This window comes from Labrus bergylta, chromosome 5, assembly GCF_963930695.1.
Source record: "Labrus bergylta chromosome 5, fLabBer1.1, whole genome shotgun sequence".
Classification (NCBI taxonomy): domain Eukaryota; kingdom Metazoa; phylum Chordata; class Actinopteri; order Labriformes; family Labridae; genus Labrus; species Labrus bergylta.
The window spans coordinates 11,973,126-11,985,090 of record NC_089199.1 but is presented as its reverse complement, the minus strand read 5'-3'; the positions used below and the strand labels follow the sequence as shown (position 1 = coordinate 11,985,090).

General features: G+C 37.1%; 2 protein-coding genes across 3 annotated transcripts; both read left to right on the top strand.

The window, feature by feature from the left end:
- Nucleotides 1–547: 547 nt before the first annotated feature.
- Nucleotides 548–4,599, top strand: si:dkeyp-67f1.2 (uncharacterized protein LOC556106 homolog). Its single transcript, XM_029276239.2, has 9 exons — nt 548–1,726; nt 1,805–1,909; nt 2,004–2,045; nt 2,129–2,240; nt 2,838–2,896; nt 3,130–3,180; nt 3,281–3,365; nt 3,445–3,571; nt 3,687–4,599. Exons 1-9 carry the CDS (start codon nt 1,714–1,716, stop codon nt 3,810–3,812), a joined length of 720 nt encoding a protein of 239 aa, XP_029132072.1. The 5' UTR covers nt 548–1,713; the 3' UTR covers nt 3,813–4,599.
- Nucleotides 4,600–5,044: 445 nt separating this feature from the next.
- LOC109980551 (protein FAM107B) lies at nt 5,045–11,955 on the top strand. Of its 2 annotated transcripts, none has more exons than XM_065954776.1 (5): nt 5,045–5,911; nt 7,280–7,331; nt 9,515–9,695; nt 9,782–9,938; nt 10,337–11,955. In XM_065954776.1, the coding sequence occupies exons 1-5, from the start codon at nt 5,888–5,890 to the stop codon at nt 10,433–10,435; spliced, it is 513 nt and encodes a 170-aa protein (XP_065810848.1). In that variant the 5' UTR covers nt 5,045–5,887; the 3' UTR covers nt 10,436–11,955. The 2 variants fall into 2 exon arrangements, with proteins under 2 accessions (XP_065810848.1, XP_020484582.1); XM_020628926.2 differs by having other exon boundaries at nt 5,047–5,911; nt 9,782–9,926.
- The last annotated feature ends 10 nt before the right edge of the window (nt 11,956–11,965 follow it).

Here is an 11,965-nt window from a genome sequence, read left to right as displayed (position 1 = left end):
CTTACTTATGGCACTACCTATTCTTATGATAATTAGTTAGTGGAAATTTTAATTTTAGAGATGTGAGAGTTTTTATGCATCATCTTGACCCCCTTTCATTCGTTATTTTCTGCTCATGTGATGCATATCCTGATTCCAGGTTGCATTATTTCGACTTCATGTGATAAACTTAATATGGACGACAAAAGACAGTCCAGAATAACTGCAGAAAAAAAAAAAAATGATCCAGTTCCACTTCCAATCAGGACACTGCATGGTCTTTTGAGATTGAAGATGAAACACATACACTCTGGCCTGTGCAGTCACTAGATCAAAACCCTGCTGCTCACCTACAGAAATAATGGAGCCACTTCTTCAGCGTTCTCCAGCACCGTCATCAAAACACCAAATGAGGGAACATCTTTAAGAAGAATGTCTTTCATGCCATGAGTGGAGTTCAGAGCACTTTTAATCAAACAGCACTGAAGGTTCTTCGGAGGCTCATGGCAGCAAGACAATTATTTAGGGTGGTTTTTGCTTGTTTTCCTGTAAATTGTCCCCCCCTCTGTAAATGTGTGGTCTATTTCTCCACACATATTCCTCACTGTCTGCTACTCAGCTGTTTCTTGATGGATAAATTACGACCTTATTATGATCTGGCCTCAGTGACTTTAATAGCAGTCATAACTCATTACTGCCTGCAGGGAAATGCTATTTTTGTTTGGACAGGCAGGTGAAAGCTGGAGCTCAGCAACTGTTCAAGGATCAGTAGGGGCTGATGCTTTCTGACATGAGGGCTTAACTCTGCTTTTAAGAGGGATTACTTTGCCATTCACTATTTAAACATCAGTAATGACTATTTCCTGTTCATTGGCTTGTGCCTCGCTATCGTTATAACTACTAGAAATAAACTTGCTCTACAGGTAAAATTAATACAAATCGCTTTTCTTAATTCATCACCACTTGATTCTGTTGGGTTTGGGTTGTTTAAAAATAAAATCTAATTTAGAATGTATGCCTTTTTTCTATGGATTATGCATCAATGAATCAATTTTTTTTCTTGCGTGGAGAGCTGGAGCTGATTCCAGCTGTCATTGGGTGAGAGGCAGGGTACAGCCTGGACAGGTTGCCAGTCAATCACAGGAGACAAACACGTAGATACAAACAACCATTCACACTCACACTGAGGGGCAATTTACAATGACCCAATTCACCTAAAGACTGTGGGAGTTCCCAGAGTACCCAAGATGCAAACTCAACAACCGGCAGAGGATTCTTCAGTTTGAAATATGAAGCTTGTGACCTTCTTTTTTTCCTCTTTGTATGTTGCTCTGTCCACAGGTTTCAAATGTATGTTTGCACACCAATTAAGCACAATGCGTGGCTTGAAAACTGCATTGTTCATGTCAAACAGTATCAATTACTTGTGGACACGTCACATATTTGACATGGTGAGAGAGAGAAACTTGATCATCTAGTTCACTGTGTGTCTGTGTTTAATGATGATGCCACATCCTGGTTTCACAAGGAGGAGGATGAGGGCCGACAAGTTTTCTTTGCATATCCAAACATCTGCTCCCACAAGGCAGGGTTGAAGGAATTATCAGGGAGCGTGTTCACAGATGATTTGACACAGAAGCTCGGCTGGATCTACAATATCTTGTTGACAGGAAAATAGTGGAAGTAAATTTCAAAGACCTACTGTAACAAAAAGTCCTCTGATCTACAGCAGATATGAGATACCAAGGTAAGATTTTGCTTCATCAGAAAAAAAAACAAGTATTTGGTTGGGATTTGCAGATCTTCATGTGTCTGTACTTTACAGTGTGCGCAGTTTTTCAACTTGTTGCTGTTGTTGCTGCCGTCCTCTTATTCGTATGGGGTGTAAGCATTACATTTGATCTACAGAGTGATGCACTGCTATCTCTTGGTGAGTCCTATTCTGTGTATTATTATCTTCAAATCCTGAGCTATTTCATTTCATTTACATAATAATGATACTTTTGTGCATTATTTTATGATAGGGTTTTATGACAGTAATCCAAACAAAGCAGAATCAATAGAGGGTAAGTTTAAATCTGTGAAGACTCATAATCTGACATTACTCTGTGTGAGCACAACTTAAAGCACCATACCATCTATATTTCAGCGGCAAAAAAGTGCAGCCTATCGCAAGTTTGTCCCCCTGAGTCTTTTCCTTTCCATATCTGGAGTGGAGCAGCGAAGGTTGTCGGGCCAAAGATCTGCTTTAATGGTAAAATGTACGTGTTCAATATGACAGTACCTGCCTTTTGTCAAATTGGGTTGTATGAGGTACTTTGCAGAAGTAAGTGCTATTTATAGTAGATGACAGCCCAACACTGAAGCTATATACTGCTGCAGATGGGATATCAAGAAGCATGTTCAGTTTAAGTGTAAGCTATTTTTTGGGATATTTTCACTACTTTACTTTAATATTAGACAGCCCTTTCCTTCTGCACTATTTCTTTCGAGACCCTACAACATATTTGTATTCCTCATCATTGGCATATAATGAAAGCAAATTGGTTCGGAAAATGCAGACTAAAATCAAACTTCACTTTTTTGAAGATATCCCAGTTGGTGCTTGCTTGTATTTTTTTTTTTTTCGACCATTCAAAATCCAAATATGCTTACAAAGTAAGTAAGTCAAGTACTTGCACCTCGTACATGGAACATCTTCCGTCTAATCTCAAGCCGGCTTGTCCAACCTTACTGCTGACTACTGTAGGTGCACTTACTTGTGGTAAGTACCTCGTACAACCCCACTTCAAAAAACAAAACTGCCCTTTAAAATTAAAAAAAAAAAAGCCCACCTAACCTTTTTGGTATCTCAACAGCATTATGAGTAATGTGTTGAATAATGTTGGCCCTGGAATCAACATTGTGGAGATAAATGGTGAGTGACAACCTCAGAACTACGAAGTTTATTGTATTGCTGCAAGATGTTTACTGGACTATGAAACACATACAGAAAGAAATGTAACTTCAAAATGTCATAAAAGTTTATCATTGCTCTTCCAGCTTGTGATACATTTTATTTTGCCTTAGTGTCATTAAATCAATCACATTACATGAACTTCATGTTCTTTTTCGGTCTGCTGTAAATAAAATGCTTTTTACCAATTTTAGGGGAAAGAGGAGCTGTGGAAAAATTTTACTTTCTTAATATGGAATCTGGAGGTAAGAGTTTTTATAAATACTTTCATCCTGTTTTCAATTTCATTAGTGCTGTACTGAATTCTTAATTGATGTTGCTGTTTATTTCTAACTTTAAAAAAAGACAAAGATCAAATATTGAGTTACCTGAGGGAAATAAAACCTGGAAGTATCATTTTGGCGGCCTCTTACGTAGATGTGACTCAAAGGTTAGTGTAAATCCCAATGATTCACATGCAAAAGCAATGTTAGGCTACATAATGGGACTTTTCTTCTCCTTTGTGGCAGAATGACGGACGAAATGAGAGAAATATTTGAGGGGATGGGAAGCTCTATGATCAAAACTCTAAACTCCCATGACAGTTGGGTGTTTGCTGGAAAGGTGGGGATGAAAGAAAAAAGCCTCTTTGAGAAAGTAAGTGTGTCTGTAACTGCACTTGACATCTATTTTAAACGGCACCTGGAGTACAAATAAATAAGCATGATAATTAATGTTCAAATGAATGTATTATTTTCTGTTCCTTTAACAGCTGGTTGTTAGCGATCCAAAAACTAACATTTATGGTGAATGGCCACGGGTGGCCGAGCTGGGCGGCTGCTTCCCAGCGATTGATGAAGACAATATAAATGCTCCTGAGACAAAAGGGAAAATTTGATGGCAGTTTACTTCACGTCTAGAAAAACAATACCCCCCAAACAAACTCTCTCGTATACACAGCTCTGTTTACAACCAGCAAAGCAGTTCGGATATAGTTGCTTTGTTTTACCAATGTGCGAACAAATTGTTCCCAATTCATTTTTAAATGAGACGTTGGCAGCTTTCTGGGTTTTTATTTACTGATTTCTATGTAAAGCACTAAACATACTTTTCTGAAAAAATTAAATAAAATCAGAGCATGTGATGATTCTACATGCGCCTTGCTATTCTCCAGTTTCCTGTAAGCTAACTCAAGGCTAGAGTTAGCTTAGAAATAGATTCAGTAATCCTTTGATTTGACATATTACGTTCCCCATTAAACTAGGGTTATTGATCGAATCATATCTGTCATGGGCATTGCCTGCTTACTAATGATAACTACGAACTAGTTAATAAAGAAAACAACTGTCTTTAATGGGTCAAGCTAAACCCTGAAAACGTTCTGGCTGGTTATGTGTGTGTGTGTGTGTGTGTGTGTGTGTGTGTGTGTGTGTGTGTGTGTGTGTGTGTGTGTGTGTGTGTGTGTGTGTGTGTGTGTGTGTGTGATTGGGTATCTTAAAGGGCTAACTTGACAACTTTCCACCATTAACCATTGATAACAAACTCAACTCAACTCACATTTTGTCAAATCAGATTGTAGTTTTAATGTGTAATGAGTCTAAGTGTACATTTCGTACTGATTGTAAAGTCACCTGATGCAAGTTTGTCATTTGTGTGTCTGGGCCTTATTAAAAAACTGACTAAGCTTTTGACTTGTGTTTTTAATAATATTAGAAAATAAAAAAAATAGAGTAAATGGAGGAATATTTGACCCATCTAATGGACAAAGCAAACATGATAAGCTTCAAATATCTAAATACTGGTTTAGACTTGTTATGCTGACAGTTTTGTCCCTCTCCATAAACAATATTTGTACTGGCACTTGGAGATGGAGAACCATCTATCATTTAAGTGTCAATAAAAATCAGATGCGTGAAGTTTGTTTGACCTACAACGCCCTGTTTTATCTCATAAGTCCAAGTTTGTTCCTAACGTTCTGTGGAGGCTCTTTCTTATCAGTACTTTTACAGGGACTCCAGGAGTTGTTGAAATGAAACCACACTGTGTGAACTTCAGAGGGGAAATTTGACTTTATTTTTTTAGAGACTTCTTACCTTTTCTTACACATCAGAAAGGTTTTGAAACATTTCTATATTTCTTGGCAATATGCTGAAGTTACCATATCAATGATATATTATAACCCAATCTTAAAGACGCTGTTGAAGAACTACAGCTCATAGATAAATGTAATCATGTAAAAATTGCAATATTTACATTTTGAAGGTTTTAAAGTAGATATATGAAGTACCATTCATAAGATCTAGTCCAGAAAAGTAGTAGTAGTAAAAGTTCATTATTAAAATGATAATTATAACTTGTTTTATGCAGCACCTTAAAAAAAAAGAAGTTGTTCTTAAAGTGCTTTGACAAACAAAGCGAAGGCAGTGACTTATTTAACAATGAGCATCCATAGTCAGGCAAAACATAGAGCAGTCTACAAAATACCAAAGATCAACAACAATAAATGCAAATTAAGTATTAAAATATAAACAACAGGTCTTGACAGGTATTTTACGTAAAAGCAATGCAATTAAAGAAGTCAAAAATAGGATAAAGCAAGATTTAATAAGATTATAAGACTCTGAGAAGGCAACATCGTTAAGAAGACAACATCACATTACAGGAAATAAAAACAAAATAAGAAACAAATGTATAAAAGTTAAATAAGAAGTGAAATAAAAGCAATAAAAGACGGTAAGGACATCAGAAAAAAGGACTACTTGGCTGGTAAATAGCCAGCACTTTCCAGCCCCAGGGTTTGTCTTCCACTTCACTGCTTCACCCTGGCAGCATCAGCATTGGTCCAAACACAGAGATGTTTCTGGCATCCTACAGTATGCTGCAGGAGAAGAGAGAGAGGGAGTGACCTCAAATTATTATTGAAACTCTGTCCACTGTGCGCCCAGGAGGTGTCTGAACCCTCTGACAGTCGATATGGGAGTCACCCATGGCAAGAAGGTAAGTTTGTTGATTTTTTCTTCTGAACTTTTGCTTTTTTTCTGTGAGACATAAACCAAGGATCTTTACTGTCACATTAACATAATCTGGCAGGAGCATCCATGTGGCAAAAATACTTTCTTGGCATGCCTTGTTTGTTTGATTAAAGAATAAAAAAATATATATAGTCAGTGTTACTGTACTGTATGCTCTGGCCTTGCCTGATGTGTTACATCATACATTTGTATTCATTGTGTGTTTTTAACAATCATTTGTTTTACAGAACTAGTTTTGTCTGTTATTGTTGTATTCTACCTTTTATTTCCTGAAGACAGAAGGCGCTTAAACCAAACACGACTTTAAACAGTAAAAAAAAAAAAGCCTTTCCAGCCCTGGAGAGTGGGCCTGAGAGAGTGTTTATCCCGTCACGTCCTATTAATTCTTCTCCACACATATCCACTTTCAGAGATTTAGCCAAACAGCATGACTCCCCCCTCATCAGACAAACAGCAGCCAGCAGCAGAGTTGTCATTAAAATGCCTCATTTAGATTCTACTTTTTCCTCATTCTGACAACTTACTGTCATCTTGTTTAAACTTTGCTTTCTTGCTGCAAACACGTGATTTAGATTTTTTCTTGTGCATTGCAACTAATGCCAAAGCTACAACAAACAATAAAATGGAGCACAGATAGATTATATTTTCAATTTGATATTACCTTAGTGTCAGACATGATCTGAAATGTGGCTTGCATTACAGCGGCTTCGTTTGCAACCTAAGAATTAAAGACAAGATTCAAAGTTACAAAAACTTTGACACAACATTCAAACACCAAACAAATATTCCGAGGCCTTAAACGTGCTTTGATCTGGGATTCAGCTCCACATTCAAATATCATTGTAACCGTAGATCATGCGCAGAGAAAAAGTCCAGATTTTTTTCTACGTTCAATTCAAAACTTTGATCAAACAAGATTGAATAACATGATTCATTAGTGAGCGAAGCCCACAGGGACTTAATCTTTTTCTCAGCTATTAATTCTGCTCAAACTCCAGCCAATGAGAAGCTTAATGAGGATCAAACTGTGTTTTGTTTGATGCAGTCATTAATGAGGTGGCAGCCCTCCACCTCGTCACTCGCTTCAATGAACGCGTGGAACTAGACGCTTCATTTATCTGTGAGCATCATAATGCCGCTTTGTGTTCGCTGCCATTTGCATAAAATTGTATTGATGCCAGATTTCTAACAATACAAGGAATGTCACAGTTTCTTCTACTTCTGATTGGAACAGACTCTTATTTTGAATCAAAAACTTAAATGTATATGATAAGTACGTTTTTACTTTTGAATTTTATTCCCATTACCTGTAATTGGCAATTTTTTTTGGCAGAGAGATCTCCAACATTTGCCACATAGAGGAAAGAAACACCTAGACAAGTCTGGTGAGAAAACTTTGTGATATTGTTGATTCTTACACCTTTTCTTATCACTCGTATGTCTTCCAGTATACAGTGCACAAACCCAATAGATCTTACTTGAAAACCAAGTAGGTAGGCCTATGTGGTATAAGTAGGATACTTTTACACAAGTGAAAGATCTGCATTCCTCTTCCCCAAATGTGTTGTTGTTATGCAGGATGAAAGTGTGAAGATGTTACAGATACAAGTTTGAATTGCATGACTGTATAATGAGGCACAGATGAATGTTGTTTGACTGCTACAGATTTTTTATTAATCGTAACGGTCATTAAAAAGTCAAAGGGGTGATCCAGAATACAAGTCAATTACAGTAACCTACTATTTACCTGACATTAAACTGATTGCCCAGAGGGACGTTCAAACATTCCTATTGTTTGCTGATGGTGGCACATTTTTGAAAGATGTCTCTTCAACTAACAACTTAGGGACAGTTAACTGACTCTGTGAGCCATATATCTGACTGTGCTACTGTCAGCCTTTGTTTCAGTATTGAATATTATAAGGTTAGTAGAACTTGTACAAAAAGTGGTCGCTAGGGAGAAACAGTTAAAAAGTCTCAGCTTACTTTAAAAGTCTATAGGTTACATTTTTTTATGTCTGCCCTGGAAAAAAACGACAGCCTAAAATATGATTTTAGACCTTGGAAAAAGTTGTTTGACTTTGATGATGTAATCTAGGAAATTTGTCGTATTAACTAGCATTTGGGCAACCTAAATTATGAGCATAATGTAATTTTATATGAGCTAATATGCAAACCTTGGATTACCTGACACTGTAGTAGTGTTTGCTAGAGTGATGCCTCTGTAGTGTCATCAGGTAGTGTTTTCACTGCCCTGTTCACATCTCGGAGGTGTGTGTCACACACACACACACACACACACACACACACACACACACACACACACACACAGTCTCTCTCTCTCTCTCTCTCTCTCTCTCTCTCTCTCTCTCTATATATATATATATATATCCTCTAACCCACTCCACAGGTATACTGCAGTTAGGTTTGAGCATTTTAGACTAAGTTACCTTTTGTTATGTTTGCATTTCACAAAACCTACACACTACACTTACTCCACTCATGCACATCACACACCACTGACTTCACTGAATTACACTCCTCATAATGTAAATATCTAATTGGGCAAATTTAGTTAAAGAGGTTTTTAGTGTGTGACTGATTTGGATTTTTTTGAATATTTCATTTGGTCTTATTTGGTTGAATAAAGAATTATTATTATTATTATTATTATTGTTATCATTATTAAATTATAAAATTTAAACCTGGTGTTGTCTCCCCTTTTTTATGACCTCCTGAGCTGGGTCATGACATTGTAGTATTTCTTACTGTTTCATGTTGTCAAAATAATAAAAATAACAATAATAATGATATCATTATTATTGCACTATATGAAACCGTTGCGTTAGCTATGAGCTTGATGCTAACTTTAGCTGTTATAGCTAATGGGTTGCTAATATGTTATTTAAACCCAATAACATTAGCCCATGCAGATTTCCGCTATCCATTGCTTTTAAAATACATCAAAAATCAGGCTACATGCTCATGTAAGCTGTTGTTTGATGTTAGCCTAGCTGTTGGGTTTTACTTGTTTTACCTTGAAGAAAGGGTTGATGATTATCCTGGTTTTTTTTCACCATGGACGTTTTAGTTGCTGATCAATGTGGAAGTGGGAAAATTATTACATTTGTCATTTTTTCAACATTAATATCACCTACAACCTGCAGCACAGCAGAACAACAATGTGACAGCAATTGCATGTTTCTTCCTAGAATAAAGGGAGTAAAGGCTCTCATGTATAGGCCTATGGGTTGCTGTAAGTCATTGTTCTCTAAGGTTGTCACTAGTGTCAAATGTTCTTAATTTTTTTTCGCTGCATTGTTAAGATTTTGTATTTCTCGAAAAGCACCATAAGAATTCTCCTGGCAAATGAGTTCATTTAATCACAGAGTTTATAGCAAGTTTTTGACATTGTCAGTTTAAGCTGGTTTGGTATTTTATAATTCAGAAACTTATCCAGCCCTAATGTGAGTGATAAGTTAAAAAAAAAAAGTTATATCACAAGGGAATGTTGAAACAAAAAACTAATGCTGGAAAGAAAATCTAAACTGAATGTGTGTCTGCATAGTCTCAGAAATGCAGACACACCAAACTGAACAGAAGGACCTACACTCAGAGCTCCAGGCTCCTCATCTACAGATTGAAGTGGAGAGCGGTGATCTCATCATACCCCAAAAACCACTCAATCCTTTAACAGCCTCCAAGAGCCACAACGAGCTCCACAGAGAACTGCGCCTGACCCACAACAGGTTTGGAGAGACTTGCTGACAGTCATTAACACTCACAATTCAGTTTCATTGTCACAGATCATAACATCCCTCTGTGTTTCTGTCAGGAGAGTGTCGCCTAAAGGAAGGAGTGAGCTCCAAAGAGCTTTAGAAAAGAGGAAATGGGAACAAAAGATGAAGGGGAGCAGGGATCAGGAAGAGACACAGAGGAGCGGATCACCGCTTCAACAACAAATGCTGGAAAGACAAAAGGTGCAGGAAAAGGTTTGCTTTGGACACGCTCTATTTTTTTCCCAACAAAAAAACCTTCACTATATATGAGACTATTTATTATTTTATCATATAAAAAAAACAATACTTTTAACAGAATATTGTTTTTGGTGGGCACTTATGGCCTTGTGGAGTATCAAGCTGTTCTGTCGTCAGCCACCAGAGGGCAGTTTAGTCATCGTTTTGAACACTGCAGGCTTGTCTGGGCTTCTAGAGAACAACATTTATCTGTCAGACCCTGCTGTGCTTAGATGAAAGCCCTTTGAACGATCTAGTTAAATGGAAGTTCAGAGAAATATTGATTATGCTCATCAGAGATAATTAACAGCTGGATTGTGTGCATCTTTGACATAAGATTCAAGTTTGAGTTTTTTTATTTCACTTTTCCACAGCTGGAGAGAGACAGAGAGCGACAGCTAGAGGTGCCAGAGTTCCTCCAAGTTAAAGAAAGACTGAGGAGAACTCCTGTGTTGGATGCAGGAGAAAAATGAGTGTGACAGTGATGAGAGTCAACGTGTGTCTTCTGTGTTCAGAAAGCCCAATGAACTGTTGGGAATAAGTGGTTTACAAGATGAAAGATCTCCTCTATAGGAGCTAGTTAATTGTTTTAGCGCAGCATCTGAGAACTAGAGTCATCGTAAATACAGCAGCTATACAACTTTCATTCACTTTAAAGTAAATTTACTCGCTAATACCATTGTTCTATTGTATTACATATTAGTTCATGTCTTAAGTTGGATGGTAAACAGACTTGAGCTTAGTGCTTTTCTTGTCTTCTGACTACTCAAAGCACTTTTTACACTGAAGGTCACATTTACCCACTCACACCACATTCACACTGATGTCAGTGTGTATGTAAACTGCTCATTAGTATTAACTAATCCCATTACATATTCGCATCGCCACTGAGGCAGCAGAGGGAGTGATTTGGGGTTCAGTGTCTTCCCAAAGGAAACTTCTTCAAGTGGCTGCTTGAAACCCTGACCTTCTGGTTTTAGAGACGACCAACTACCACTGAGCCTGTGTGTGTGTGTGTCATGATTTGGTCCTGTTTAACTTTGTATTTTGTGTATTTTCAGAGTTTAGATTTCCTTTCTTGTTTTATTTTGTCTCATTCTACCCTGTTGTTTCCTTTGTGTGTTTCTTTATTCAAATGTTTCCTAGTTTAGTATTTCCTTTTTTGTTATTTCTCCTCATGTGTCTCTATGCACTTGTGTGTATTGTAACTGTTTTATTATTATTATTATTATTATTATATTGAGTGCTCTTTTGGTCTATAGTATTTCCTGTTTTATTTCGTAGTTCCTGTCCCCAGTGTTTCTTGTCTTGTCTTACTTCCTCCTTTTGTCTGGTTCCCTCCATGTTGATTGCCCTAATTGTCTTCACCTGTGTCATTAGTCTCACCTGTGTCTGATTAGCCCAATGTCTATTTAAGCGTCAGTGTTCCTTCCCTCTTGATTTCAGTTCATATGGCTACCCTGTTGTGCTTTTTTGTTGTTCCATGTCGTTCCTCTTTATGAACTTTTATTTTGGACTTTTGGCGAGTAAGCCTTTATTTTTGACATTTTAAACTTTTGTTCAGTTTTTTGTTATCTGCATTTACAGTAGGTCCAGTTCCTTATTTTTTCCAAAACCTGAGTCTATGTCTAGCTCCTGGTTCTGTCAGACTCAATAATTATACTGACACTTTATATATGCTCACTTTATACTGACACTTCATGGCTCAGGGTGAAGTAACAAATAAATAAAAGAAAACACACACGAGAAAGAAAAGTCACAACCACAATGTTGTTCACTTAACAGACTGCTTCTGAAGACAATTTGCAGTGAGGGCAATGATAACGGTTACATCTCTACATTGTTGTACATTTCACAGATGTAAATAGTTGTAGTAATATTTGAGATGCATTACATTGTATATGTGTCCAATGTGTCCATTGTATCTTTGAAATCCCTTCTTTCAGATAGTGTTCATTTAATATGACAATGGAATGAAAAAATACACTAACAATGCAAGGGTT

Coding starts and splice junctions, on each gene's coding strand:
- si:dkeyp-67f1.2 (XM_029276239.2), top strand. Junction 1,910..2,003: donor TGATGCACTGCTATCTCTTG/GTGAGTCCTATT, acceptor ATTTTATGATAG/GGTTTTATGACAGTAATCCA. Junction 2,046..2,128: donor CAAAGCAGAATCAATAGAGG/GTAAGTTTAAAT, acceptor TCTATATTTCAG/CGGCAAAAAAGTGCAGCCTA.
- LOC109980551 (XM_065954776.1), top strand. CDS start 5,888: ATGGGAGTCACCCATGGCAAGAAG. Junction 9,696..9,781: donor CTGCGCCTGACCCACAACAG/GTTTGGAGAGAC, acceptor TGTTTCTGTCAG/GAGAGTGTCGCCTAAAGGAA. Junction 9,939..10,336: donor GACAAAAGGTGCAGGAAAAG/GTTTGCTTTGGA, acceptor ACTTTTCCACAG/CTGGAGAGAGACAGAGAGCG.